Source organism: Chlamydomonas reinhardtii, chromosome 16 (assembly GCF_000002595.2).
Source record: "Chlamydomonas reinhardtii strain CC-503 cw92 mt+ chromosome 16, whole genome shotgun sequence".
NCBI lineage: Eukaryota > Viridiplantae > Chlorophyta > Chlorophyceae > Chlamydomonadales > Chlamydomonadaceae > Chlamydomonas > Chlamydomonas reinhardtii.
In genome coordinates, this window is record NC_057019.1 from 2356861 (window position 1) to 2382132 (window position 25272).

At 62.8% G+C, this 25272-nt stretch overlaps 6 protein-coding genes across 6 annotated transcripts; 4 read left to right on the plus strand and 2 right to left on the minus strand.

The window, feature by feature from the left end:
• The first annotated feature begins 8 nt into the window (after positions 1 to 8).
• CHLRE_16g659800v5 (uncharacterized protein) lies at positions 9 to 6730 on the plus strand. The gene is made up of 12 exons (XM_043070967.1): positions 9 to 123; positions 341 to 375; positions 548 to 923; positions 1124 to 1245; positions 1460 to 1546; positions 1825 to 1943; positions 2283 to 2353; positions 3431 to 3567; positions 3801 to 3902; positions 4138 to 4192; positions 4432 to 4474; positions 5572 to 6730. Exons 1-12 carry the CDS (start codon positions 57 to 59, stop codon positions 5681 to 5683), a joined length of 1326 nt encoding a protein of 441 aa, XP_042915609.1. The 5' UTR covers positions 9 to 56; the 3' UTR covers positions 5684 to 6730.
• Positions 6731 to 6848: 118 nt separating this feature from the next.
• On the plus strand, positions 6849 to 10504 carry CHLRE_16g659850v5 (uncharacterized protein). The gene is made up of 7 exons (XM_043070968.1): positions 6849 to 7159; positions 7330 to 7413; positions 7761 to 7872; positions 8185 to 8316; positions 8564 to 8649; positions 9238 to 9336; positions 9859 to 10504. The coding sequence occupies exons 1-7, from the start codon at positions 7130 to 7132 to the stop codon at positions 10054 to 10056; spliced, it is 741 nt and encodes a 246-aa protein (XP_042915610.1). The 5' UTR covers positions 6849 to 7129; the 3' UTR covers positions 10057 to 10504.
• A 364-nt stretch (positions 10505 to 10868) lies between these two features.
• CHLRE_16g659900v5 (uncharacterized protein) lies at positions 10869 to 13932 on the minus strand. The gene is made up of 7 exons (XM_001697875.2): positions 13752 to 13932; positions 13404 to 13497; positions 13082 to 13179; positions 12787 to 12849; positions 12141 to 12290; positions 11646 to 11704; positions 10869 to 11430 (listed from the first exon to the last, which is right to left on the minus strand). Exons 1-7 carry the CDS (start codon positions 13875 to 13877, stop codon positions 11337 to 11339), a joined length of 684 nt encoding a protein of 227 aa, XP_001697927.1. The 5' UTR covers positions 13878 to 13932; the 3' UTR covers positions 10869 to 11336.
• Positions 13933 to 14048: 116 nt separating this feature from the next.
• CHLRE_16g659950v5 (uncharacterized protein) lies at positions 14049 to 18572 on the plus strand. The gene is made up of 6 exons (XM_001697806.2): positions 14049 to 15202; positions 15755 to 15895; positions 16231 to 16416; positions 16737 to 16910; positions 17058 to 17207; positions 17404 to 18572. Exons 1-6 carry the CDS (start codon positions 14129 to 14131, stop codon positions 17698 to 17700), a joined length of 2022 nt encoding a protein of 673 aa, XP_001697858.1. The 5' UTR covers positions 14049 to 14128; the 3' UTR covers positions 17701 to 18572.
• A 324-nt stretch (positions 18573 to 18896) lies between these two features.
• CHLRE_16g660000v5 (uncharacterized protein) lies at positions 18897 to 21858 on the minus strand. The gene is made up of 5 exons (XM_001697876.2): positions 21455 to 21858; positions 21269 to 21359; positions 20875 to 21168; positions 20409 to 20578; positions 18897 to 19953 (listed from the first exon to the last, which is right to left on the minus strand). The coding sequence occupies exons 1-5, from the start codon at positions 21691 to 21693 to the stop codon at positions 19746 to 19748; spliced, it is 1002 nt and encodes a 333-aa protein (XP_001697928.2). The 5' UTR covers positions 21694 to 21858; the 3' UTR covers positions 18897 to 19745.
• Positions 21859 to 21968: 110 nt separating this feature from the next.
• On the plus strand, positions 21969 to 25240 carry CHLRE_16g660024v5 (uncharacterized protein). The gene is made up of 6 exons (XM_043070969.1): positions 21969 to 22133; positions 22236 to 22401; positions 22725 to 22802; positions 23053 to 23790; positions 24105 to 24248; positions 24437 to 25240. Exons 2-6 carry the CDS (start codon positions 22288 to 22290, stop codon positions 24812 to 24814), a joined length of 1452 nt encoding a protein of 483 aa, XP_042915611.1. The 5' UTR covers positions 21969 to 22133; positions 22236 to 22287; the 3' UTR covers positions 24815 to 25240.
• The last annotated feature ends 32 nt before the right edge of the window (positions 25241 to 25272 follow it).

A 25272-nucleotide genomic window follows, 5' to 3' on the forward strand; every position in this document is an offset into this window, starting at 1 on the left:
GATAAGTAATTATAGCCGCGACTACCACGGCATACGTAACGGCCGTTGTCACAAAAATGCAAGCACAAGCTCTTAACGCACGCGTGCGCTCTGGCGTGGCGCTTACACGCTCAGCAACGCGTGGTAAGATGCAAAACACAAGCGGAACTTAAGGCGCAAACGCCAAGCGCTCCCTCGCAATCGTTTATTGGCCACAGGGCTCGTTTAGGCTGGCTGTTAAGACCAATACGCTATCAGATGAAACGCGATCGACTCAGGTTCATCGCATTGAGGTTTTGAAGGTGGCGGGCTTGCCATCGAGCATCCAGAAGAAAACGGTCTTGCCCCTTGCTGTGCGCAGGCACCCGCGCTGCGTTCACGCGCCCGGTCGTGACGGTAGGTGTCACATGCTTTCACGATGTCCTCTTGAGGGGCGTCCACAACAGCGCATATTAACCCTAGGAACCAACGGTGCCGGTGCCACACCACACACACCCTCGCCACTCACCCACAGCTTCTCTTCTTGCCATCCGCAAATCACACAACTCCACAACACCTACCTGCGCAGGTCGCGGCTTCCCGCTCCAACTGGCGGGAGGAGATCGAGAAGTCCACCAGTGGCGGCAGCAGCCCGGTGGGGACCGTCACAACAGAGCCCCCTCCCAGCACCACCACCACTACCACTACATCCCACAGCACCAACAGCACCATTAACACCAACAGCACCCACAGCAGCAGCAGCAGCGCCCCGTCGCCACTGGCGGCGGCGGCGGGTGCCGCCAACGGCCTGCTGACGTCACTGAAGGCTCAGCAGCAGCAGGTGGCGGCGGCGCTGGCGAGCGTGGCTGAGTCAGCTTTGCGCCCGGCCGCCGCCGCGCGGGCGGCGGCGCCAGCGCCCGAGGACCGTCAGGAGCCTGTGTCCATCCCCACCTTTGACCTGATGGGTGAGATGCTGCGGCAGGACACAGGGACAGGTCGTGTGCAAAAGGAGACAGGATGGGGGTAGGGAGTGCCGCACGGGCCTCTGGTGGGGGGAAATGTACGAGAGGGCGCAAGGTTTCATGCGGCTTCGGTATAACCACCCGTCCCCCGCCCTACATACCGTACGCACGCCCCTTCCGCTTGCGCGCTCCCACGCACACAGAGTACCTGGCTGACTCCAAGCACCAGGCCGCGGCCTTCACTGTGCTTGCCGCCATGTCGGCTGTGCTGTCCGTGCTGTGCACCGTGGAGCCGGAGGCGGTGCTGGAGGCAGCCATCCCCGGGGTGAGGGCGTGATGGCGTGGGTGGAGGGGGTGATGTGAAGGTAATCCGCGGCCGTAATTCTGCATCGCATACACTGTCCTACGCGCTATGTTTCCTTGTGCTCAATACACACACACACACACACACACACACACACACACACACACACACACACACACACACACACACACACACACACACACACACACACACACACACACGCACACCCCAACAGGCTGACATCAGCGATCTGGATGTGACGTTCACTCGCATCATCGGCGTCACACTGGCAGCCAGTGCGTCGGTGGAGTACAGCCTCAAGGTGGGCGGCGCGGGTGGGAGGGGAGGCGGGGGGAGAGGACGGGGGGGGAGGGGAAGATCGGGGGAGAGCTGCGGAGCGGTGGGTTTTTTTTTACCATATCAACGAGAAAGGGGTATACTGGGGTGTGCTTACAGGGCTTGAAACGGAGAGAGGGTGTGGGGTGGCGACTGGCGAGGCTCAGGCGGCGGGCCGGCCATACCCGATGCACGCGTTGCTGTTTTTGTTTAACACACACTCTCAACGCCCCCCCCCCCTCAACCCCCCCCAACCTCACGCAGCACGCCGCCGAGTCCCAGCTGCTCAAGTCCGCCACCTACCAGCGCCTCATGGCGGGCTGCGCGGTCAAGTCCGCCGGCTTCCTGGCGGTGCTGCTGGCAAACATACCCGCCACATTCGAGTGAGGGAGGGAGGGTGGGCAGAGGGGGGAGGGCAGAGGGGGGAGGGCAGAGGGGGGAGAGGGAGGGGAAGGGGAGGGAGGGGGAGGGCTTAGGAGAGCGCGCAGGCGGGTACCCGGGCGTTGCATGGTGTTAAGGGCGGGCAGGGCATGTGAGGCATGAGCCGGAGCGCGTGTGTGGGCATGGAGGATCGGTGTTGGGCTTTTGCGCGAGCTAATGACTCCTGTCCTGAAACAGTAGAACCCCACTCCTGGTGGTCTTTGGGGTTGGTCATGGCTACCCCTGACCCCCCTGACGCCCCCTGGCACCTCACCCCGACTCGCCCCCGGCCTGCCCATCAGGCTGTGGGATGGTGTGGCCTGGCTGGCCTACGTCATCACGGCTGTGGGCGCCGGAGCAGTCAACCTGGCGGGTGGGTGGGGCTCGGGGGCGGGCTCGTGGGTGGGGCTCGTGTGTGTGTGGGGGTTAACTTTGAACCAATCCCGTAAGGAAACAGTCGCGCTGCAAGGAGAAACTGCAGCCGCATATGCGAGCTGTGGTACATCACCATAGGTAGTCGGTCGGGCTTGGGCAGCGTAGCAGCAGGTGGAAGGAGCAGTCCAGAGCAGCTCCGAAGTCATTTCAGCAGTGCGAGCCGCGCGCGGACCCCGTCGCCCATCTAGTTGCAAATCTATACTAACATACTCACCTGTACGTGAACGGAGGAGCGCCAGGTAGAAGCGTCCAACAGCAAAGGCGAAGACGCACATGTAGGAACGTGGCATGGCGGCGAGCGTTAGCAGTAATCGCGGGACAGGGAAAGCAAGGCAGTACATGGGACCCCACGCGCGGCTCAGAAGGAAAGAGAGAGTGGGGCGGGCGAACGAGCAACGACCAGAGAGGCGGGATGAGTGCGCGGGATGGGGCATGCGGAGGGGGGCCGGGGGCGCAGGCAAACAGAGGGCAGGCACGGGCGATGAGTCCAGACAGGGCGCGGGCCGCCGAACGGCTCCCTCGCAACCCTGTCTGCCTGGACGCGACACCGATGCCTAGTGCGCGCCCAGCATGTGACGGAGATGGCGCAGCGAGGAAGCAGTTCTCCAAAGGCGACCAGCCACGATGGTGGAGGCGTTGTTACGTAGCTGCGTATTAACCATTCGCTTTCCACACGGATGTTAGAGAGTCAGTGAAAGCAAAAGGGCGACAACGACAACGAAGTGTTTTCCCAGGCAGCCCGCGCGCGGCTCAAAGGGACGTTGTAGCCAGGCGGTCTTGCGTGTGGGGGGGGCACGAGTGGGGTAGGTGAGCCCGGGCTGGACGCATGCGGCGGGCGACACGGTGCCGTGCGTTGCGAGTGTGTGGGCGCGGGTTCCTGCAGCGCACGGTAGGGGTGTGAGGGCCCGGACCCGAGACGCACCCGCCTCCCACCTGACACCCCTAGTCCCCCACCTGACCCCACGACCTGACCCCATCCCATCCCACCCCCTCCCCATCCCCCGCACGGCCTCAGTCATCACCAACTCCAGCGGCAAGGGCCTGGCTGTGCCACCCCTGGACCTGACGCCGCCCGCCAACGCCTCCGCCTGGGGCTACACAGCCTGCGGGGCGCTGTACCTGGCCACGGTGGCCGCCTGCTTCGCGCCAGAGGTGGGGCCGCTAGGCAGCTAGGCCGCACCATGACGCCAGCTTGAAACGCCATCACCACATCACACGCTTGATGCGCTTGTTTACACACACCTGGAGCGTTTGCGTACCCTTCCCTGCCTGTGCACGACTATAATTGTGCGCACGCCGCACGCATCGTTATTCGCGATTGTCTAGTTCACCACTGTTCCCTGCACCGACACACATGCGCACCCGTGTCACGTGTTTGCCTTCAGACGCTGTTCATCGGCGACCCCTACTCCGACATCACCCCGCTGGTCAAGGGCGTGTGGGCTCCCGGCTTCCTGCTGGCCGCAGTCATGTCGTACGTGCTCAAGGTGGGGGGCAGGGGGGCTGTGGGGGTTAGGGTTGGGGGTTGGGGGGTTTGCGGGGGCTGTGGGTTTGTGGGGGTTGTGGGGACGGTAGGGGTGTGGGGCTGTGGAGTTTAGAGGCAGTCATGTTCACGGCTTGACGTGGCACGGATGTTGTAGTTGATGGGATCCCGGCCAGTTGGGGATGGGGGTGAGGACACGGTCACCCCTACGCCACGAACCCCACCGCCCCCCCCCCCAGGACGCCGCCGACCGCAACCGCCTGGGCGCCTCCACATTCAAGAACCTCAACCTGGGTGCGCAGGGGCTGTGTGCATTGTGCAGGCCTGCAGGGAAACACAGACGCGCGCTTGCTGGACTTTGCGTTGGCTCTTACCAGAATACCGTGTGTGCCCTGGAACGTCATGTGTGTGTGTACGTGTGTGTCTGTGTGTATGGCTGCATGCAATGTACCGTATGCTGCGTCGCTTGTCGCGTCCCGCTGTTAACGTGCATGCCCTCGCGCCGCCGCGCTACCCCTCGCTCACATGCGCAGGCCTGGCCGCACTGGAGTACGGCTACTCGGTCATCTTTGGCAGGTGAGCCCGTGCCTGTGCGCGTGTGTGCGTGCATGTTGAGAGCACAAGGAAACTATTACACGCAGGATCCTGCATGCGATGTCGGTCGTGTGTGTGTGTGTGTGTGTGTGTGTGTGTGTGTGTGTGTGTGTGTGTGTGTGTGTGTGTGTGTGTGTGTGTGTGTGTGTTAAAAACGAAACGAAGCCCGCCCAATGACGCGACGGAGTGTGTGCGTGCGTGTGTGTGTGTGTGTGTGTTAGAAAAAAACAACAAAACGAAGCCCGCCCAAGCGGCGCCGCGTGTGTGTGTGTGTGTGTGTGTGTGTGTGTGTGTGTGTGTGTGTGTGTGTGTGTGTGTGTGTGTGTGTGTGTGTGTGTGTGTGTGTGTTAAAGAGCACAAGGAAAACGTTGCGCAAAGACAGTGTATGCGATGCAGCAAAGCGACGGTTTACGGATGTTACCTGAAGTTACCTCGCATACCCGCTGCGGTGAGCCGCCGGTCTTACCAACCGGAAATCGCGCAACCCCCGCTACTCTAACCTCGAGGGGGGATTAGTGTCCACACGCTCTCAAGGGTGCAAACCCATGCATGTGCTCACGGTACCGTGAGGCCCAGGCACTCCTACGATTCCTAGCTCTGTGTGTGTGTGTGTGTGTGTGTGTGTGTGTGTGTGTGTGTGTGTGTGTGTGTGTGTGTGTGTGTGTGTGTGTGTGTGTGTGTGTGTGTGTGTGTGTTATAAAGAGCACAAGGATAAATCAGCGCAAAGACTGTGTATGCGCGTGCGCGTGTGCACTCGTGCACTCGTGCATTTGTGCCTGGGTTCGGTCTGTAGCCGTACGAGGACTGCGGCAGAGTGCCGCCCACCTGCATGCACGGCGCGCCACCACCCATGCACCACCACGCCATGCAACCACCACCCCGTGCACCAAGCATTCAACCTGCTGGCCTGCCACGCATCCCCACCCGCTGTCCACCCACTGTCTACCACTTCCCCACTACTCTCCACCACTCCCCACCACTCCCTACCTCACCACCCTCGCCGCGTCCTCACCACTCTCCCCCCTGCCCTGTCCCCTCCCCCCCCCCCAAATGCCCCCCTCCCCTCCCTCTGTACCCAGCGCCATCCTGTCCGACCAGGTGGACATGGACGGCGCCTCGCTGTCCAACCTGGCCGGCAGCCTGGTCATCGCCACCTTCTGCCTCTACACCTACGCCACAGCCAAGAAGTGAGCGGCGGCGCTGGAGTGGCGATGGTGCAGTGCGGCCCGGTGTGGTGTGACGTACAGCCGCAGTTTTAACACAGCTGTTGAACCTACCCAGCGCCCGTTGAGGGCTTGGTGAGGGCTTGCCAAGTGCCTGAAGACAGGGGTGGGTGCCTCAAGAGCGCCTGGTGAGTGCCTGCGTTGGCGTTGAGCGAGGGTCCTGAAGGTTGCATCAGAGCGGCGAGCCAGTGGCAGGGCGGAGGCTGCCGTGCCTAGGGCACGACAGAGGTTTTGAATGACTCTGGTAATGGTGGGATATTGACATTTTGGAGGGATGACACTCGGATCGAACAGTAGCATAAGTGGGGCTTGATGATTGAGTGGAAAGTTTGAGGCTAGTTGTGTCGGGGGGCTTGCAACGCCAGAACTCACCAGCAATGGCCCCTTGGGTAGTGTCGTTTGCAGGGTGTCTGCCAGGGCACGCGGAGGGACGCAGCAGAAGGCGTGCAGAATGCGTAGGCAGTCGCGACTGCGCGACCAAGGTGGATATAGGCATGGAGAGATTGCATGAGGGACCTGTTGCGTAGGGAGCGGCTCTCGTGCACGCTGCTTCTTATGTTATTACTTGTCCTGCTGTGGGTTGACCATACCGTATATTGTACAGCTAGCGCAGGGATACCGGTGCGCTGGCGACGTAGACGTTTCGGTGAGGAGTCGAACGTGGTGTGGCGCGTGTGCTTCTTGGTGTACCTCGAATGAAGACGAGAGACAACGTGAGCGGTGAGCTATACCGTTGTGTTTTACGTAGAGCATCCTACATGCAGTAAGGAGGTAGCAGTTGTATGCAGGTTCATGAGAAAGGGAGAGATGCGCAAGGCAAGAGAGCGGATGGAGAGAGGGTTTTGCCGGAACACAGCATGCTTTAAAAGTGCGCGCGTCTTTTGCTCGCGTACTGATAGGTGTAGAGCATGCATGCACTTGTGAGCACAAATGTGTCCGTGGTTGGGCATATTGCTGGGAGTTCACACGTGAGCAGGAGTAAATGCAAGAGGTGTGACGGTGTCGGGAAGTTTGGCTGGAGGGGGGGGGAGGGGGGGGGGGGGGGGCTGTCTCCGATGGGCATCGGGGCCTTTGGCGTTGCCGACCCATATGCCCCCAACGAAACATAACATCCTGTGAGTCCTTAGGAGGTGTCCACAATAGGTTTAGGCCGAGCAGGCCACTTTTTGTCGCAGATATAAACATGCAAGCACAGACAATTGCACCCGGCTCGAGGGCACCGACTGTCATTCATTCTCGCTCTGTCTTTTCAAAGCATGTAGCAACCGTTTTGTGCCCGGCTAAGCTTCACCGGCGGCGCGTCGACGTTTGCGCTTCTGCCGCGGACTCGCCTGATACAGCGCCGTCTACATCTGCAGCAAAAGAGGTTGCTGATGTTCCCGCGGATCTTGTGCGCGAAAAAGCGGCAGAAGGCATGAAGCGCTTCGCGGCCTCGACGCGCAAGGTGACAGCTCAGATAAGGGTTTGAAGCGCCAGCAACACGGTCGAATACATGCAGCTAGCATGGGCAAATTGTACTTGGTTCGCGGCCTGACGTAGTGCGGGCAGTGCACGCGCAGTCCCCCGCCCCCACTTGACGCCACCCTCCTTCCCGCTGCACTTTTCTCCTTCCAGGTCGGCGCTGCTCGTCTCGTCGTTGATTCCCTCAAGCGTGTGTCGTTGACCTTCATCGGCGACGATCATCAACTCAACTACGCGGTGCGCGGGGCGGCCGGGTACCTGCCGGGTGCGGGGGCGCTGCAGTGCGTGGCAGCCCGCGCAGCGACCGGGTGGGTGGGCAGGTCACGGGGCAAGTCGCGCACATGGCGCGTACATGCCCGTAGCCCTGGCCCCTTGATACACTCCTACGCCATAACTGCGTTCCGGCGACAAACGTAGGTCCTCCTCTTGGCACGGACGCACACAAACCCCAGTGGCCCACTCCCTTCCCTCCCGACCGCATGGGCTTTCCAGTGACGCATTGTCAGGCCTGTAACGAATTTCGTTGGGCATGGACACGTTACCTTTTAATACGGCCGCGCGTTCACCCCGCCACCCTGCCGCAGGTGGCCAAGGTGGTGGGCAGCCGTCTGGGCTGGTTCCCCGTGGACGGACTGAAGGTGATGACGGGCATGCGGAAGGTGCCGGACCTGGCGGCACTGACAGAGCCGGAGCGAGGTGAGGCGGAGGGGAGGGGGGAGGGCAGGCCTGGAGGGTGGGGTGTGGAGGGTAGCGCGAGGTCACGGCGCACGTACGACATGAGCGGGTGGGTTGGTGGGGAGCTGCGCTCATGGGGAGGCCGGCGCGGTGTGCGGCTGCATGGCGGCCAATGCGATGACGGCGTCCTCCTGCCCAGGCACCCGTGCACCGCCCGCACCTGTCGCACACCACTCACACCGTCTTGCATGCACGGCTACCCCCCTCCCTGACCGCCCGCCGCTTGACTGCCCTCCCCTCTGCTCCATTCCGTGCCTTCCGCTCCCCCCCTAGTGGCGACTGAGGCTGAGCTGCTGCGCGGGCTGCGCAACCAGTTCCGAGTCATTGCCACGCCGCTGCCGGCAGGGGCGGTGCTGCAGGACGCGGTGTGGAAGGACCTGTGGGGCTCGGTCATCGTGTGGATTGGTGGGTGTCAGAGGCCAGGGAGGTTACATTCATGAACGGGGGGAGAGGGTTGCGAGGTGCAGGCAGCGGGAACAGGGCAAGGGCAGTGGGTGCAATGTACGGCGGGCGCACGCGGCAGGGGTTGTGCGGCCTTATCACTTACCAGACCATCGCCACGGCACGGTAGTCGTCATGGCACAGCCCCTCCTGCTAAACCGCTGAAGTGATGTTACCCGGGCCGCTGTTATTCTCGCCTGCTACCGAGCAGACGAGGATGACAAGAGCACGCCCAAGCCGCGCACCCCGGAGCGGCAGCTGTACGAGGACAGGGCGGAGCTGGCAGTGCGCGTCAAGGTGTGTGTGGGGTGGCGGGTGGTTTGTAGATACCAGCCCAAATCAAACCGAACCCAGTGCAAAAGACCGAGTTGGGGGTGGGGGGTTAACGTTGAACCAATCCCGTAAGGAAACAGTCGCGCGGCAAGGAGAACTGCAGCTGCATAAGCTAGTCGTTGTACATCACCGTATGTAGTCGGGCGGGCTTGGGCAGTGTAGCGGCAGGTGGAAGGAGCAGTCCAGAGCAGCTCCGAAGTCATGTCAGCAGTGCGAGCCGCGCGCGGACCCCGTCGCCCAACTAGTTGCATGTTATACTAACATACTCACCTGGATGCGAACAAGGAGGGGGTGGGGGGGAGGATGGGGAAGCGGGGCAGCCGGAAGGGAGCAGGGCGGTGGGATTTGGGAGCTGTAAGGTGGAAGCTCAGGAAGGTGGTTATGCGTGTGTTTGGCAAGTGACGTCAAGCCAGCCGCATCTGGGCATGTGCATGCTGGCATGCGGCCGTGTACCCGCTCACACCCACACACCCGCACACATGTCCTTTGCATTTCCCCTGAATCTGTGCTCTCTCTAACACCCGTCTACATCCATTACCTGCATGCACACAGGTTCAAAAGGGCTTTGGTGTGCGGGGCGGCCAGACGCTGGAGGGCCGGGCGCGCGCAGTGGCAGACACCCTGCTGCCGCGCCTCAGCGACTTCCTGGCGGTGAGACGGGAGCAGAGGGGGGGGGCGCAGGGGAGGGGCAGGGTGCGCGGGTTCCGGAAGACAAACCCACACGGAATCGGGGGGTAAAGGGAAGTTGTTACATAGCAGTTGAGGTGTGCTGCAATGCTGGACGCCAGCTGATGTCAGGGGAGGGTGGCTGCGGTCGCGGTGTGCGTTGCGTGTGTGCAATGCAGGGGCTGTGCATCCCGCACCTGCACAAGCGCAGCCCTTTACAGCTCCGCCCTGCCCGCCCCCTCCGCCAGTATCCATGGATGGCTACCCCTGCCCCCCCTACCGTATCATTCCTCCCCTACCTCCCCTGCCTGCCTCCACCCAGCTCCACCCAGCTCCACCCAACGCACTGCCGCCCGTCCTGCCGTGCGGGCGCCGCAAGCGCCTGCTGCTGCTTCTGCCACATGCGCCCGCCCCTGCTTCTACTGCTCCTGCTGCTTTTGCTCACCCTACCCCCGCCCCCGCCCCCACTTCCTTAACTAATCATGAATGTAAACACCCACCCCGCAGGAGAAGCCCGAGCTCACGGAGCGCAAGCGGCAGTACGTGGAGCGCGGCTGCCGCGGCGACTGGCCCGAGCTGCAGCCGGCCGAGGGCAGCCCGGTGGTGGCGGCGCTGGACCGCAAGCCGCTCGCGGGCTTCGAGGAGGAGCAGGAGCAGCAGCAGGGGCAGGAGCAGCAGCAGGGGCAGGGCGAGCAGAAGCAGTAGGAGCGTAGGAGCAGGAGCGGGCGGATGCGGCAGAAGCAGTAGCGGGCGCTTGGGGCGCCCGCATGGCAGGACGGGCGGCGGAGCGCTGGGTGGAGCTCGGTGGAGCTGGATGGAGGCAGGCAGGGGAGGTAGGGGAGGGAAGATACGGTAGGTTCGTGCTCGTGCAGGAAAGGGCTGAAGCGGTACGGCGAGGAACCAGGAAAGAGGTACAGCCTTGAAGAAAGGTTGGAAGTAGCATTGGGAAGAGAAGAAACAAGCAATGAGGAAAGCGAGACCGCAATAAGGAGGGCGATGTTAATGCCTGGTGGTGAATGACTGGACGCGGATGTCATGTTGGGCATGTGTCAGGCCGCCAGAGAGAAATGCAAAGTACGGTACTGAGGACGCGCGCGATGGTGCTACAGCGTGCATGACGACGGGTGAATCGCAACTGTAAAGTTACACTGAATGACCCGGTGTATTCCACTATTTCTAACCGCTAGGATTAGAGAGGGGATGACCAGCGTCCAGGCGGTCCAGCGTTTGTGCACAGCGATGCGTACCGCAGCCAGGTGCAGCGCTCTGTTGGCGCGTACGAAGCGGTGACCCACAAGCACGAGGAGCATTCGGGAACTCCGGCTGGCAAGCCTGTTGGTGGCCAGTGCCGCAGCCTTCTGCGTCGCTGCTAACCCGGACATGGCTTGGCGCATCTTCGATGGCTGGGTGGTGAGGGGCAGCCCAACACAGCAACACTCCCGCCGTGTCAGCCCTGCTGGCTGCTGCCCCCGGCTGTGCCCGGCGGCGGCACCCCCGCGGGAGTCGCTGTCAGCGCACCACAGCTTTGCTTACAGACGGGCCCAACCATGGCGCGGTGCTACGCGAGATGCACATCCCAGTCAGCATTAGCATCCACGACGGCCTCCTACAGTGCGGGGACACCCCTGAGACAGCCCACCACGTGTCAAGCTCTGCACCCGACCCATGCCTGAGGAAAGCCCCTGCTCCGGCCCAGCACTCTGCGCGCCCTGCAGTCCGCTCACTCTGCACTTCATAATGACCCATAGCAACCACAAATACCCGATCAAACCGATATCCAACATACAGGGTGACCACCACAAACTTAGCACATACACGTTTACTCGTTTTGGTTCCTTATCTGCCCCGCACATCAAATTTCGAGGTTGAAGTACATAGAATCACCTGCCCTACGCGTCCTGCACAAACATTTGCTTATCACCCGCGCGTTCAGCCCAATAAGAGTCCGGGCGCCAGCGACTCTGTCTTAACACCACCACGCCGCCTTACCCGCCGCGCGCGAAGTTGAAGATGAGTAGGAACAGCAGGCACGCCGCCAGACTGCCCCACACTGCGCCGTTGATACCAGCCATGGCCACCCTGCGAGCGGTAGGCAGCATACATGCTGGTTAGATCAGCGGAAGGCGTCGAAACCGTGCATCGCCTTACACGAGATGAGCGCGCGAGCGATGTCACGGCAGCAGTACATTACAGAGTAAGCCCCGTGCGGGACTAGACCTGTAGCGGTTGCGGAGGTGGCTGCTGGCGCAGCAACAGGGGGCAGGTGAACCAACGCCCACGCGGCCCGCACTCACTGCTGCACGGAGCCGCTCATCTGGCGCTTCTCCGCCTCCGTGATCGGCAGGTTGTCCAGCTGCGCGGGGATTATGAGTTGGTGAGATGGTTGGTGATTAGTAAGTATGGTGTGTGGGTGTGGTGTGGTGTGGTGTGGTGTGGTGGGGCTCAGTGCGTCAGCGGTTTGGCAGTTGGTGCGGCGGGCGTGTGACGCGCGTGCGACGCGAGTGAGGCGCGTGCGGTCCGTGCGGCACGTACATTGCAACACAGGCCAAATGATTTGGGGTTGCAGGCTAACGTTCCCCTCCCCAATGCGACCAGCAGGCCCAAGCAGGCCAAACGCTCCGCCCTCCAGCTCGCCGCCAGACCGCTCAGCAGCAGACAGCAGCTGCGGCAGCGGGTGGTGGAACACTCCCTCCCATCCATCTCCCATTTGCAGACCCAGCCGTCCAACCCAACCAGCCCAACCACCACCGAACCACCACCCAACAACTCCCAACTGTCCAACCACCCACCAGCGAGGAGGTGATGCGGTCGATCTGCTCGGGCTCCATGTTCTGAAGCGACTCCAGTGCAATGGCGTAGTTGGGCCGGTCCGTCTCGTCGTCCATGCCGCCGCCGCGCCGCCGCCAGCGCCACACGTCACTGAGGATGAGCTGAGCCGCCTGCGCATGGAGTAAAGCACGTGCGGCGGTGCCATGTGGGTTACCCGGCTGAGTTACCGTGGGCCCTGCGGAGTTCTGGTCCGTAGGCGCAGGCCATACAGCAACCAGCGCGACGGCGGCTGAATGCTCCATTTGATCCCCCGCTCCGTTGGCGCGCTGAAACCCTGCGCCCACGCCTCTGATTCTACCGCTCGCCAAATGAAGGTCTTACAGCTGCCCCCCCCTGGCAGCAAGTCAAGGTTGTCTATCCTAAAACTGTCTCCTGCTCGTTCATGGGATTGGTGAGAACAACGCAACCCCAACCCTGAACCCCAGTTGGACTTCTCATCAATGCCATCCCTCTTTGGGCTGGACCCAAGTTCTGGGTCTCGGCCCTACCCTACCCCAGTTTCGAGTTCCTGAGGGATTGGAAGCGGCTACTCGACCCCACCCCCTTGCTGCCCCATGCTTGTTGGGGCCTGGTGGCCGCCAAGGGGCCGCTCGTGTCCCGCCCCACCTTGAGTCCCTCCACGTCGTTGATGTCCGCCTCCTGGCCCGTCATCAGCTGGTCCACAACAACCTGCAGGGGGGGGAGGGCAGGGGCGGGCGGGAGGCGGGCGGGTGTACGGTGGTGAATGCACACCTGAGAGGGTAGCTATACAGCATACACGGGATTGTGATGCGACAAGGCTGAGTCCACCGCCTGGGCTCATTCCTGCGTGGGGCCGAGGTCCAGACGACCGCACAACGCGCAGTGCGTCTGGCTTCGGCCCAGCCCCGCCCCCCGCCCCGCCAGCACGACCGTAACTCACCCGCGCGCGGCTGAGGTCAAAATCCTTGGCCACGCCCACAGGCGGCTTGACCACAAACTTGAAATAGCCCTTAACGTCATTGCGCGGGAAGTCCAGACCTGAGGATAATACGGCAGATTGAACGCAGGCGTGCCGTGTGAACGGGTGCGTCTCATCAACCAGCCCCTCCTGTTTCGCCATCAGGACCGTTCACCCGTGCCATACTTCTGCAGCCAAGTCTTTTGGTTTGTTGGTTGGCAGGGGGTTTGATATGCACTGTATAGCCTCGTTTGGCCCGCAGCCCGTGCGGCACGCAGCATGGCTGCTCGCGTGCTCGACTCACCCTGCAGCTCCATCATGACGGTCTTGCAGCCCTTGATCAGGTCCGACCGCACCTCCGCTGGGTCCTTGGCCGGCTTGGAGGAGGCGCTGGCACCCTAAGTTTGAGGCAGTACGGGATTGGGTGCAGGCAACGGTGTAGACCAGTGCATTCAGAAGCTTAGGCGGTGCAAGGAGGGGCCGCGGGTGCTTCCCGTGCAGGCAAGCCTACCACCGGGGCACCCGCGCTGCGTGCTAGCCGCTGCGACCTTCCCCGTCGCTCTCCCTTGGTTGGGCTGATGCTAGAGTATTGGTATCACGCATTTCCAGGCCAGGGTACGTGCTTGCGCGTGCAAAGCATCGCTCATCTTGCCTGCGTTGCGTGGACTTGCAGGGGTGCACGCCTGATAGTAAATGACTTAGTATTACATTTAAGCTGGACTGGCCGTGTCAGCGGGCGGGCACCAGCGGTCCGGGAAAGCGCGTGCACTTGAAACATTTCTATGCTTGCACTTGCATGTCACGCTGGAGCTAGCCCAGAACGCATGAATGGTTCAATTATTGAACACAAGTAGTGGACGCATGATAACCGGGCTCGGCACAATCGACCCATGATGCATGGCGCTTCTCGGCCAGAATTCACGAGGGCTGGTCTCCCTGGTTCCTTTTAGGTGTGCTTAGGTTTTTAGGAGAGACAATTGGTCGGCCTTAGCGTGGCCTCCTCACCGTAAAGACTAGGCCGCCACAACCATGGCCACTATTCAGAGTGGCGTCGCCCGCGCGGCGAGCCGCCCGCAGCCCAAGGTCGCCGCTGGCAGCATCAGCAGCCTGCGTGTGAAGCCCTTTACCCGCGCCACCCGCAGCGTTCTGGGCGCCGCTCCTCGCCAGAATGTGGTCCCCCGCGCTGCTGAGCCTGAGGCCGTGGCCACTGAGGCTGACGACTTCACTTTCAGCCTGAGCGATGCCAAGAAGGGCAACGAGTACACTGCTGGCGACGTGGAGGCTGCTCTGCGCTTCTACTCGGGCGAGGCTTCGGCCGTGGGCGCGACCAATGACGAGTTTGTGGAGAACGTCTTCGGCATTGAGGACGCTGACTTCTTCGGCGACCTGGACAACAACGAGGCCTACGATGACGAGTTCATTGCTGCTGGTATTCCCGAGGCTGCCCCCAAGCAGCGTCAGGGGGGCAAGCGCGGCGGCGAGGGCGAGGGTGCTGAGGACAGCGACGACATTGCCGCTGCCAAGGAGGCTGAGGCGATGAAGCAGATCGAGGAGCAGATGGTTCTGGAGGCTGAGCTGCAGGAGACCGGCCTGGACCAGGAGGAGGAGGGCACCTACAAGGCTGTGGGCCCGGCTGTGTGGGACTGGATGTCCGATATCGCGGCTGAGGACGACGACGAGGAGATTTCCGCTGTCGCTGCTGGCGGTGCTCGCAGCATGGCTGCCGATGTGATGGCCGCCCTGCCCTCGGACGAGGAGGTCTTCGCCGACCTTCGCAATGCCAACCTCCAGGATGTGGACGTGGAGACCCGCGACACCATCGAGTTCCTGCTTGAGGACTTTGACATTGAGAATGAGGTGAAGGCCATCCCCGACAACGTCGAGGAGGTGTTCAGCGTCCCCGAGTTCGCTGGTCTGGGCGATGCCGATGTCGCTCGCATTGACGCGCTGCTGGGCGAGGACATTTCGCTGCCCGAGCTGGACCTGTCGGGCCTGGACTTTGCTGACATTGAGGACGACGGTCTGGAGATGTCGGAGGAGGCCGTGCAGAAGTACGTGGCCAGCCTGAAGTCGGCGACTGGCGCCGAGCTGTCGGAGGAGCAGGTGCGGGGCGCGTGTAGTGGCTCTGGAGCTAGCGCATTTGGGGCCGGGGGGTTATAGCACAGACCAGGGAAGCTGCAGCAAGCACATTTCTGCCTTAAGGATGAACTGGGGCGGGTTCGGGCATGCAAGCCGGATGGTGGGGGGGTCAGGGTGGATGATGGGTAGGCGTGTCGCCGTCAGCAGGGGTTCCACTCGGTTGGTGATCTGGGTCAGCCGTGTCTCGCCTCAATTGTGCACAGGGTGGACAATTGAATGATAATTGGGTTGCGCGAGTACTGTGTCGTGGTGGGGAGCATGGTCAAGTTCACCTGGCGGCCACAGTGCCACGCCTAACGTGTGCGTTGAATTGTTGGGCAACCCTCTTTCGCAACCAAAACAAGTTGCAGTGCACCAATGCAGCAATAGTACTTACATCAAACGCAGTCATGCGCTGTGCACGTGTATGGGCTGGTTAGTCTGCGCCCCCGGCCTCCGTGCTAAGTGCGCAAGCTTGCCACGCCGCGCTGCTCCAACCTCTTTCTTACCATCGCCCTCGCCCCCAACCCCACACAGATCAAGGAGATCTTCGCTGACGAGCCCGTGCAGCTGGTGGACGTGGCCGCCGAGGCCGCCGTGACCATGGATGGCGTGGATCTGACTGAGCCCGCTATCGAGGCGCTGGCCGAGTCCGAGCTGGTCTTCAACAGCGTTGAGGTGAGGAGGGCGGCGCAGCGGCGCAGGCGCAGCGATGGGATGCTGTAGGTCGGGCTCTGAAGCACGGGCTGGAGCGGCAGCGAGTTATCAATGGGGGCTGGCAGCATGGGGGCAGCGACAGGCAAGCGCAGCGCGCGTGTGGGCGCGCCAATCTGGGAGCTGACGGCCCAGCCGCAAAGCGGCTGGGCAACGCAGCTGGGCAGGCGCCGGCCGCGAATCATGGGCTGCAGCTGCTCCTATACCAGCCCACGCGTGCTCGGCTGCCCATATCTTGTGTCCACAGCCTAGCCCCGATCACACAGCCTGACCTTGTATCCTCATTTACGACCGCGCAGGACAAGCTGGAGGACGTGGACGATGTGGAGGAGTTCCGCACCGAGCTGCTGGCGCTGCGGGCCATGCCCGAGGCCAACCTGGAGGCGCCCCCTGAGGAGGAGGTGGAGGTGCTGGACCAGTACCTGTCCGCCAGCGAGCAGTTCATTGCCGCTGAGGAGGCGCGCAAGGCGCAGCTGGCCGAGAAGGTGGGAGCAGGCACGGTTGGGGATCGGAAGGGTTGACGGCAGGGCAACAAGCAGAGGGCGGGACGAGGGATGGAGGATTGGGGTGCAGCGGGACGGAGGGACAGGGGCACGAAACCGCGGATGGCGGGACAGGGACATGAAGCCAAGAACGTCTGGACTGGAAGGGCCGACTGGGAGACACAAGGCAGAGGCCGAACATGATATGGGAAGGGCAGGCGCGGACAGGCGGGATTACACGGGAGTGTGCCGTTGCGACAAGCTCGGAACCCAAATCACGTCAGCGGCTGATGGTTCGAGTGTCGTTATCGTGATGCCCCCAGGTGATCAAGGGCGAGCTGTCCGCCGACGTGCTGGAGGAGGAGGATGGCGAGTACGTGGACCTGGAGAAGGAGCTGCTGATGCCCGACGACATGGACGACCTGGTGGACGCCGACGACTTCGACGACGGCGAGAACTGGCAGGAGCGCATTATTGAGCTGAGCCGCGTGACCAAGGTGCGATTGCGGGCGAAGGACGCACATGGAATTGGGGAACTCCAGTCTCTGGGCGGGAAGGCGGATACGTGGTTGGCGCAAGGACTCGAGCCGCGCGTTGTTGTGATCGGAGCGCTGTGTCCTCCCGTTGTTCGTTGCGTGCCACAGGTCGTCAAGGGTGGCAAGCTGATGGGCTTCCGCTGCACTGCCATCATCGGCAACGGCAACGGTCTGGTCGGCGTGGGCTGCCAGGCTGGCCGCGAGGTGGCCACCGCCGTCAAGCGCGCCCTGGTGGACGCCAAGAAGTCCGTCGTGCGTGTGAGTGGGCCCGGCGTGCGGTTCAGGCGTGACGTTCAACCAGTAGCCAGTTCGGCAGCATGCGCTTGCGCGACGTGCAACAACGGAGCCTCAGCCCGTGTACTGCAGGGACTGCTCACGCTGTACTTGACAGCCTTTACAGCATTGCCATTACCAGCCGGTCATAAACCTTGTCCGACATCCCCCGAATCCACAGGTGCCCCTGGTCGGTGCCGGCACCATCCCCCACCGCGTGGAGGCCAAGTTCAACGCCGCCCGCTGCGTCATGGTGCCCGCCGCCGACGGTACCGGTGTGCTGGCTGGCTCCTCCATCCGCTCCGTGCTGGAGCTGGCTGGCGTGCAGAACGTGCTGGCCAAGCGCATTGGCTGCCGCAGCCTGCTGAACAACGCCCGCTGCGCCGTGGCCGCCCTGGAGCAGCTGCGCACCCTCCAAGAGGTCAGCAAGGCCCGCGGCGTGCCCATGGACCGCCTGCTGCTGCCCAGCAGCAAGTAAGCGGCCAGCAGCGCTCGCTTGAGTCGTCATGCTGCGTGTTAAGGAGCAGGCGCTTTTGGCGGCCGGCGGGCAGGACCAGCGACAGCGTGGCGTGGGCTCTAGCTACAGCCGCCGCGGCAGCGCGCGGCTCGGCACGGCAGCAGTTTTTGGCATTTGACGGAATGCGTTGGGTATGGCGAGGCGCGGGCAAGCCGCGGGATTGGGCGCAGCAGCTACGCGCTCTGTTCCCCGTACAGCTGGCCGGCAGCCCGGACATGGGTCATGACTGCAGCGGCAGCCAGAATGCTGCACTGGGGCTCGGCGGAGGCGGGCACAGCGTGTGCGCGCCGCAGAGCTGTGCCGCTGCAGAATAGGTTGTGTTTAGAGGATATGGACAAGAGGGGCAAGGCAGCGACAAACCCTGGGCGCGGGCAGTCGAGGTTCAGGCGGTCGGACGGAGACATGCCCGGCTTTAGAGTGCTGGTCTGCGGGGGGAACGAAAACGGAAACCGTTGGCGCGCCATGCGCGCATGGAGTAGAGGCGGTGTTGTAGATCTGGTGTCAGAATGCTTAAACACTGGGGATGGGCCTGTGTGGCCGGTTCTTGTGCCAGGAGAGCCTCAGCAAACGCATCGCGCGTCGTTGATTGGGATCAAGGCGGCAGCGGCGGCACGCAGGGTTGCACATCCCGCAGCACAGTTTTGTTGCATTATTCGTAACCGATGGGCGCGTGTGTAGGGGTGTCGCACACGACTTGCGTGGCTGTAGTCTCCGCCAATTTTGGTTACTTGCTTGGAGGACGCGGCTTGTAGCAGGTCGCTGGCTGAGGCGCACCCCTCACATAAAGGGAGAGCGAGAGAGAGGTAGCACCTTGTGTGTAATGACACGTACGACTCGCTGCGCCGACGCACGCAGCTATGAGCAGGGGGCCCAGGCGGCACTCGATCCGCCTCAGCGATCAGAGATGTGCTGCAGCTATCAGGTAGTTCGAATTCCTGCTGCAACGCCGGTGTGCGGGTGTGGCTGGGTGCTGTCCCATCTGTTGCTGAGAATTCTGTGACAGCGCTGGTCAGGCATGGCTAGCTGCCAGGCAGATACAGCCCGGTGGGACCTGGCCTCCCAACACTCACCCACATCATGAACTGCAGCTGCGGCGCGTGTTCAGGCGCTCGTCCACAGAACGTGCCGACCGTGTGACGAGGCAATGCAAGGGCCGCAGAGATGCTCGTATTGCAGTGGCGCGGTCAACTGCCAAGGTCAGCTCTGCTTTCATGTCATCACCATCCAATCTTCCGAAGTGTTAGTAAGTGGCTTGCCAATGGGCCTGCTACAGTGCTATTGCCATCCAGAACCCTTTTTCGACCTTGCGCGCTACGAGCATGCCACGCCAACGCACAGCGACTGGCCCTTGCTAGCGCGCATACACCACAGCAAATACCGTGCCGCGTCCAATCTGCACCCATAGCTGGGCCCATTCAAGTCCTAGTCAATCAGTCTTGCGGCTGCGACGAACCATGACTGCCGCCACTGGTGTGGGTGCGCCACTCGCTCCGCTACACGCCAGCCTCGCTTGCCACGTGAACACATGCACAAATCCCTGGCAACTTTCTCTTCACTGCCGGTACTGTTAGCTTGCACATGCGCACGATAATGCCGTTGCCCTCTTCGTATGCACTCTCATGTTGTGTAGGCACTCGTACAACCGAGCCCTCTCTGAGTCTCAGTTCTTGGCCGCACACTCGTCAGTAGACACCCGTGGCACTCGCACAAAGCAACGCGCGCCCCTAAACTCACATACACGCCGCGTCCCGCGCCCCTGCAAGCGCCGATCCCCTACGCCAGGCGAGGCGCGTTCCTGCCTCAATGCCACCGCCTCAATGCCACCGCAGCACCACACCTCACACCGCCTCCCTCCTCCCTCCTAACAGCGCACAGCTCCACGCACAGCTCCAGCTTATTTTAGGCGAGGACGCCTTCCCCGCCTCCCCTACAAACCCACACGTCATTACTCCAGCTCGTGCGGCTCCCTCTGCCGCCTCGCGCTCCTGCTGCCTCCACACCTACGCTCACAGCATGCTGAAAGCGGTAGCGGCCGCGAACACTAGGAACAGGATGCCGCTGATGAGGTTGACAGTGCGCTCGCTGACGTACTTGGAGGCGATGGCGCCGCCCAGCACAGCAATGCCGGTGGCGATGGCGTGCCCCGCGATGGCGCCCACCGCCACGCCCACGGGGTTCTGCGCCGCGCCCAGCGCAATGGTCGCCAGCATGGACCTATACAGGACACGTGTTGGTGGAATGAGAGCGAGAGGGGGCACAGGGCACAGCCGTCAGTTGATGATAGGCTGCTACCCCATTCCTGCGTTCACAGCTGTCCTGTGATGCAGCGCTCACGCATTCCGCAGCCCTTACTCCTACCCAGCCGGCTGGGACAGTTCCCGCAGTCTGGCTGCGCATCGCAGCCTCCTGGATGCGAAGCGCGAGTGGGGCCAGCCCATCACCCAGCCACCCGCCGCCACGTTCCCGCTGATGGCCGACGGCGTCCGTCGTGTGCCTGTGCCCTCCCATACTCAAATTGCGACCCACCCGTGACCTCTCAGTCCTCTCATTCCTCTCCGCCCTCACCGCATACGTTGCCCATAAGTCTTTCATTCCTCGCGCCTGCTTTCCCGCACGCCCATACCACCTACCCACCCACCCACCCACCCACCCACCCACGTACAGCCCACCTGTCGCCCCACTCCGCCAGGAAGATAAGTGTGGCCACCTCGAAGAACACCGCCAGGGGCGAGTCCTTCTTGCCCTTGCCGCCCGCGTCCACGCTCTGCACCACCGTCTCCGCCTCGCTCAGCTCCTCGTCGCTGGAGCTGGCGCCTGCCTCCGGCTGCTTCAGGCCGTCCTGTACCGTATGTGGTGGTGAGGTGTGAGTGGCGCACGTCCGAGGCGCACAGACAAGGTGCACGGTGGGCGTACTACGTAGCGGGGACGTGAAGCGGCTACATGCGGGTCCGTGCTGATATGGTGGCGAGAGCATCCCGCCGGGTCACGCGGCAAAGCTTTCGCAAGCGCATGCATCTACTCCGGCCATCCGCGTCAGCCGCCTGCCCACTTGTTGATCCACCACAGCCCCGGGTGTAGCTGGCCCGCCAGCTGTGTCCCGAGGCCTGTGTCGGGCGCCAGGTGGCTCCTGCTCACCCGCAGCGTCTTCACGCCGAAGAACACCAGCAGCGCAATGCCCGCCAGCTCGCCGACCGGGATGGAGCTCTTCAGCGCGTCGGGCACACGCGAGAAGATGGCGCCGATGCTGACGCTGATGACGGTCATGATTGACAGCGCGGACAGGCTGCCGAAGAAGGACATCCACTTTCCAATCTTCATGGCCAGCAGCGCGGCGATGAAGAACGTCTTATCGCCGATCTCTGAAAGAAAGATCAGAGAGAAGGCGGCCAGAAACCCCGACTTGCCCAGCGGGCCGTTGACGAGGACGTCCTGTGGAGGAGGCGCAGGCGGCGGGGTTGGGGGTGGGTGAGGTGGGCGGGACACGGGCAGCCCTCCGGGTAGCGGTGAAGCGGTGAGCCAGCTTGCGCACCTTGAGCGCTTGGCCCGGCTCCGTCATCATATAGACACCGGCACCAACAGCAGCCAGGCCAGCGAGAATCCACGGTAGCGGGCTGCCACCGCTGCAAGCAAGCGCAGAACCAGGGCCACATTTTAGGTATGTGCTAGGCAGGAATTCCGATGCACGGTGCCGCTGATCCTAATACACGTAGCTCACTTGTCCGAGCCGGCGTCGGGGCGGGGGGCCGCTGCTCCAGACGACGCGGAGCAAACGACTCCGCCATCACATTTCCCTCGCCGAAGCCCTGGCCGACAAGCAGGCCCGACAGAGGCTGCATCAATAGGTCTGGCCACGCATGGCGCAATGCCGCGGACAGCGGGCGCGATGCAGCGCAGCTCCCGAACGCGAAGGCGGGGCTGTGCGCCCAAGCAGGTGGGCTGCCCAGCCCTGAGCATGTCAAGTTTTGGTCTAAAAGCACAAGATGCAGTTGCGTAACGTGAGTAAACGACCGAGAAGAAGGGCCGAGTCAGCGAAAAAGGCCCAGAACAAGCACGAAGTAATAAGTGAAGAGTTTATTTTACAGCGTGCGTAGCACAAAAATCAAATGGTGCTCTTGACAGACGTAGACCGAGCGTGGAGAAGCTACCTGAACCATTCCAATTCGCCTTGCGCGATCCTGGTATCGCGTGGACCCCAGCGCTCCATGCATCATAAAGTGACAGAAATTGAGCGGAAGGACGTCTTGCAGGGCTCATCTGTCAGGCCTTCGAGCCTTGGACCAAACCCTTGCTGCGAGGATGGCAACCGAGAGAGGCTCGCAAGTTCTAAAGGAAGTCGCCGCAATCCAGGCCAGCAAGCCGTCCACTCCAGTCAAGCTCGACCTCCCAAAATGCGGGTGCGGCGGGGGCCAACTGGCGACAAGCGTGGTCCTTTGGGGTTTTCAGGCTTGCTGTTAGGCACCACCCTCCAAAAGCACGCTTGTGACCCGGCCTCACAGGCACCCCAACAACAGCGCTGGTGTGATTTTGGCTCACGGAGCCGGTGGTGACATGGATTCAGGATATCTGCCGCTGCTTGCGGCGCAGCTTGCGGCTGCTGGCTTTGCGTGCGTGCGCTTTACCTGCAAGCCGCCGCACCTGCCCACGCGCACCGCTGCGTTTCAGGTGTGTCACAGCGGGTGCGCAGACGAGAATCGGAGGTGCGACTTTGGAGTTTTCAGCAGCTCCACAGAGCATGAATGCCGTCTTGAGGCAAGGATGGCTAAGAGTTGGAAGCACAGAGCAGGGCAGTCGTACAGGTGGTGCCGTGGGGCTGCCATGCTGTGCTGTGGTGCTATTTTAGGGTTGGGCGGAGGCAGCCACGGCAGGTGACGTAAAGTGGCACACGTCCTTGCGCTGCCCATTAGTACTGTAGCGGACTGAGAGACCCGCGCACTCCAGCACCTTGCATGACGCTCGATGTACACGGCTGCCTGCATGCCGGCCAGGCGGTGCTTCGCGCGGCGGCGACAGAGTGGCCGGAGACACGCGGCGTGCGGCGCTGGTTCGTGGCGGGTCACTCTATGGTGCGTGTGTGTGGTTGGGGCTGCGCGCGGCGTGGAGGCTTAGCCAGGGGACAGGGAACTCAGTTGCGACGCATTGTACGCGGGCGGCATGCGACACTCCACATACCGCATACCCCTGGAGATGAAGCGTGGAGATGATGGGCGGCTGGGGGCTTCCTGGCATGCGAGTACGGCACCCAGTTTGTGGGTGGTGGTTGCGGCTGTGTGTCAGAGGGTGATGAGCGCTTCTATGGGCTGTGCTGCGGCACAGGGCGGTCGGGCGGCGTGCGAGGTCGCACACAGTAGCTGGCACCAGCACCAAGACCACCAGCAGCAGCAGCAGCAGCAGCAGCAGTATAAGCACGGAAGCAATCAACGGCAAGACGGGCTGCCGGCTCAGAGTCTGGCGCAGGCGGCTGCAGGAGCGGGCACTGACGCATGCACGGACACGGGCGCCGCCGAGCCGGCGACGAAGCGACCGCGCAGCGCTGCTTCCGGGGATGGGGCTTCGGCTGGGGCGCGGGTCAACATCACAGCGCCTGCAGCAGCGGAAGCGCAAGGAGCAGGCGCGTCAGAGGAACAACAGCCGCACGAGCATCAGCACGGCGGCCAGGAGCACGAGGCGGTATTGGGGGAGCTAGACGCCGCTGCGGGTGTGCTGGCCACTGCAGCCGCTGCTGCTGCGCCAGAACGCCGGCGCGGGCCAGCACGTGCGGGGAGGGCGGGCTCCGGGCCGGCGGCGCAGAGAGCCACGAAGGAGCTCAAGGAGGCGGGCGGTGGGGAAGGCAGCGGCAGTCGTGGCGACTGCGGCGGCGCAGCAGGGCCTGAAACGGCGCGGCAGGAACCGAAGCAGGCACGCGGGGCGAAGCGGAGCAAGCAGGCATCGGTAGCGCGCATCAGTGACGCAGCGAAGAGGGGTGAGGGTGCAGGCGCCGTGTCGGAGGCAGCGCTGCCGCGTGTGCAGGGCTGCGTGCTGCTGTCGTACCCGCTGCACCCGCCCGACAAGCCGGTGAGCGTGGGGGAGAGGGGGAGCACGTGTACATGTTCAGTTGTGTGCGCGCGCGATAATGAAACTGGATAGGCGTACAGAGCTGGCATGCCCGGCTGCCCCCCCCCCCCCGCGACCTACACCCTTCACCTTCACCTACCTGCACCCATTGGGCCCCACGCCTGCCCTTGCGCCCGGTGCGCCATGCCTTCCCCTCGCTCTGGACCCCCATTTCTGGCGCGCTCGTTTCGCATCCTCGTGCCTGGGTGGGCTTTCTGATGATAATGAGGCCTACTTGTTCGGCTCGGGCACCAAGACATGCCCCCGCTCTGCAGACGGAGCTGCGCGACCGCCCGCTGGTGGGGCTGCGGCTGCCGGTGCTGTTCGTGCGCGGCAGCCGGGATGCCTTCAGCCTGCCGGAGCAGCAGTGGGAGGAGGTGCTGGGCCGCATGAGGCAGGCGGGCTGTGACTCGCTGCAGGTGGGTGCAGGGGGCAGGAGCCGGGGCACACTGCCTACAGGATACCGTTCTGCATGGTACAGGCTGGAGGGCAGGACTGCGTGTATGTGTATAAGATGCAAGCGCGCATATCGCGGTTGTTGCGCATATCGCAGTTGTTGCACGTGTCAGTTAACCGTACGTGCCCCCGTGCGCTCCCTTTCCACCAGGTCCACACAGTGGAGGGCGGCGACCACGGCCTGGCCGTACCCAAGAGCCTCCTCCGGGCTGCCGCTGCTGCTGCTGCCGCTACAGCTGCTGCCGCTACAGCCACTGCCGATACTGCTACCGCCACTGCCACGGCCATTGGGTCAGGGCGCGTAGGCAAGGGCAAGCGGGCCGGTGCCAGACAGGAGCCCAAGCAGGGCACGACCGTGCAAGGCTCCGGCTCGGCGGGGCAGGTTGCGATGGCGCTGGAAGCGGGCGGGTCAGATGGAGGAAAAAGTGGAGCCGAGGGCACTGCTACGCCTGTTGATGCGGCTATCAGGGCGGTAGTGGGCTGGTTGGCTGAGCAGTGCTCAGGCTGCGCAGCAGGTGCGAGTGTGTAGGCGTGGGGGAACGTCAGACATGCGGAGGGTTGCTGTCACCGCACCCAAGGATAATCAGCTCAGGGGCAGGAGGCGATTCGCACGTTCTCTAGCAGCTTCCGGCCTGATTAACTGGGGACTCGGGCATATGGTGGGTTGCCTGGCAGAGGGGTTACATCTATGGATCAAAGCGACACCACGATTGTATTGCGTGTAAAACTGTGGAAGGATGCCTGGGCACCCATCTTCGCTTTCCTATCCGGGTAGATCCGGGCGCCTTCAGCGCAACAGGCCACCGGGGGTTACCCATGAACCATATTTGTTATCCGTTGCACGCCAGTGTGCACCGAATGCACTGATGCACTAGTGCAATGTCCTCTCTGGCAACGGCACCAACCTGTACAGCGACTACTTGGACCCTGACTGGCCCCGAAAACGGAATGGGGGCCGATGGTGGTGGTAGTAGGGGGGTCGATTCA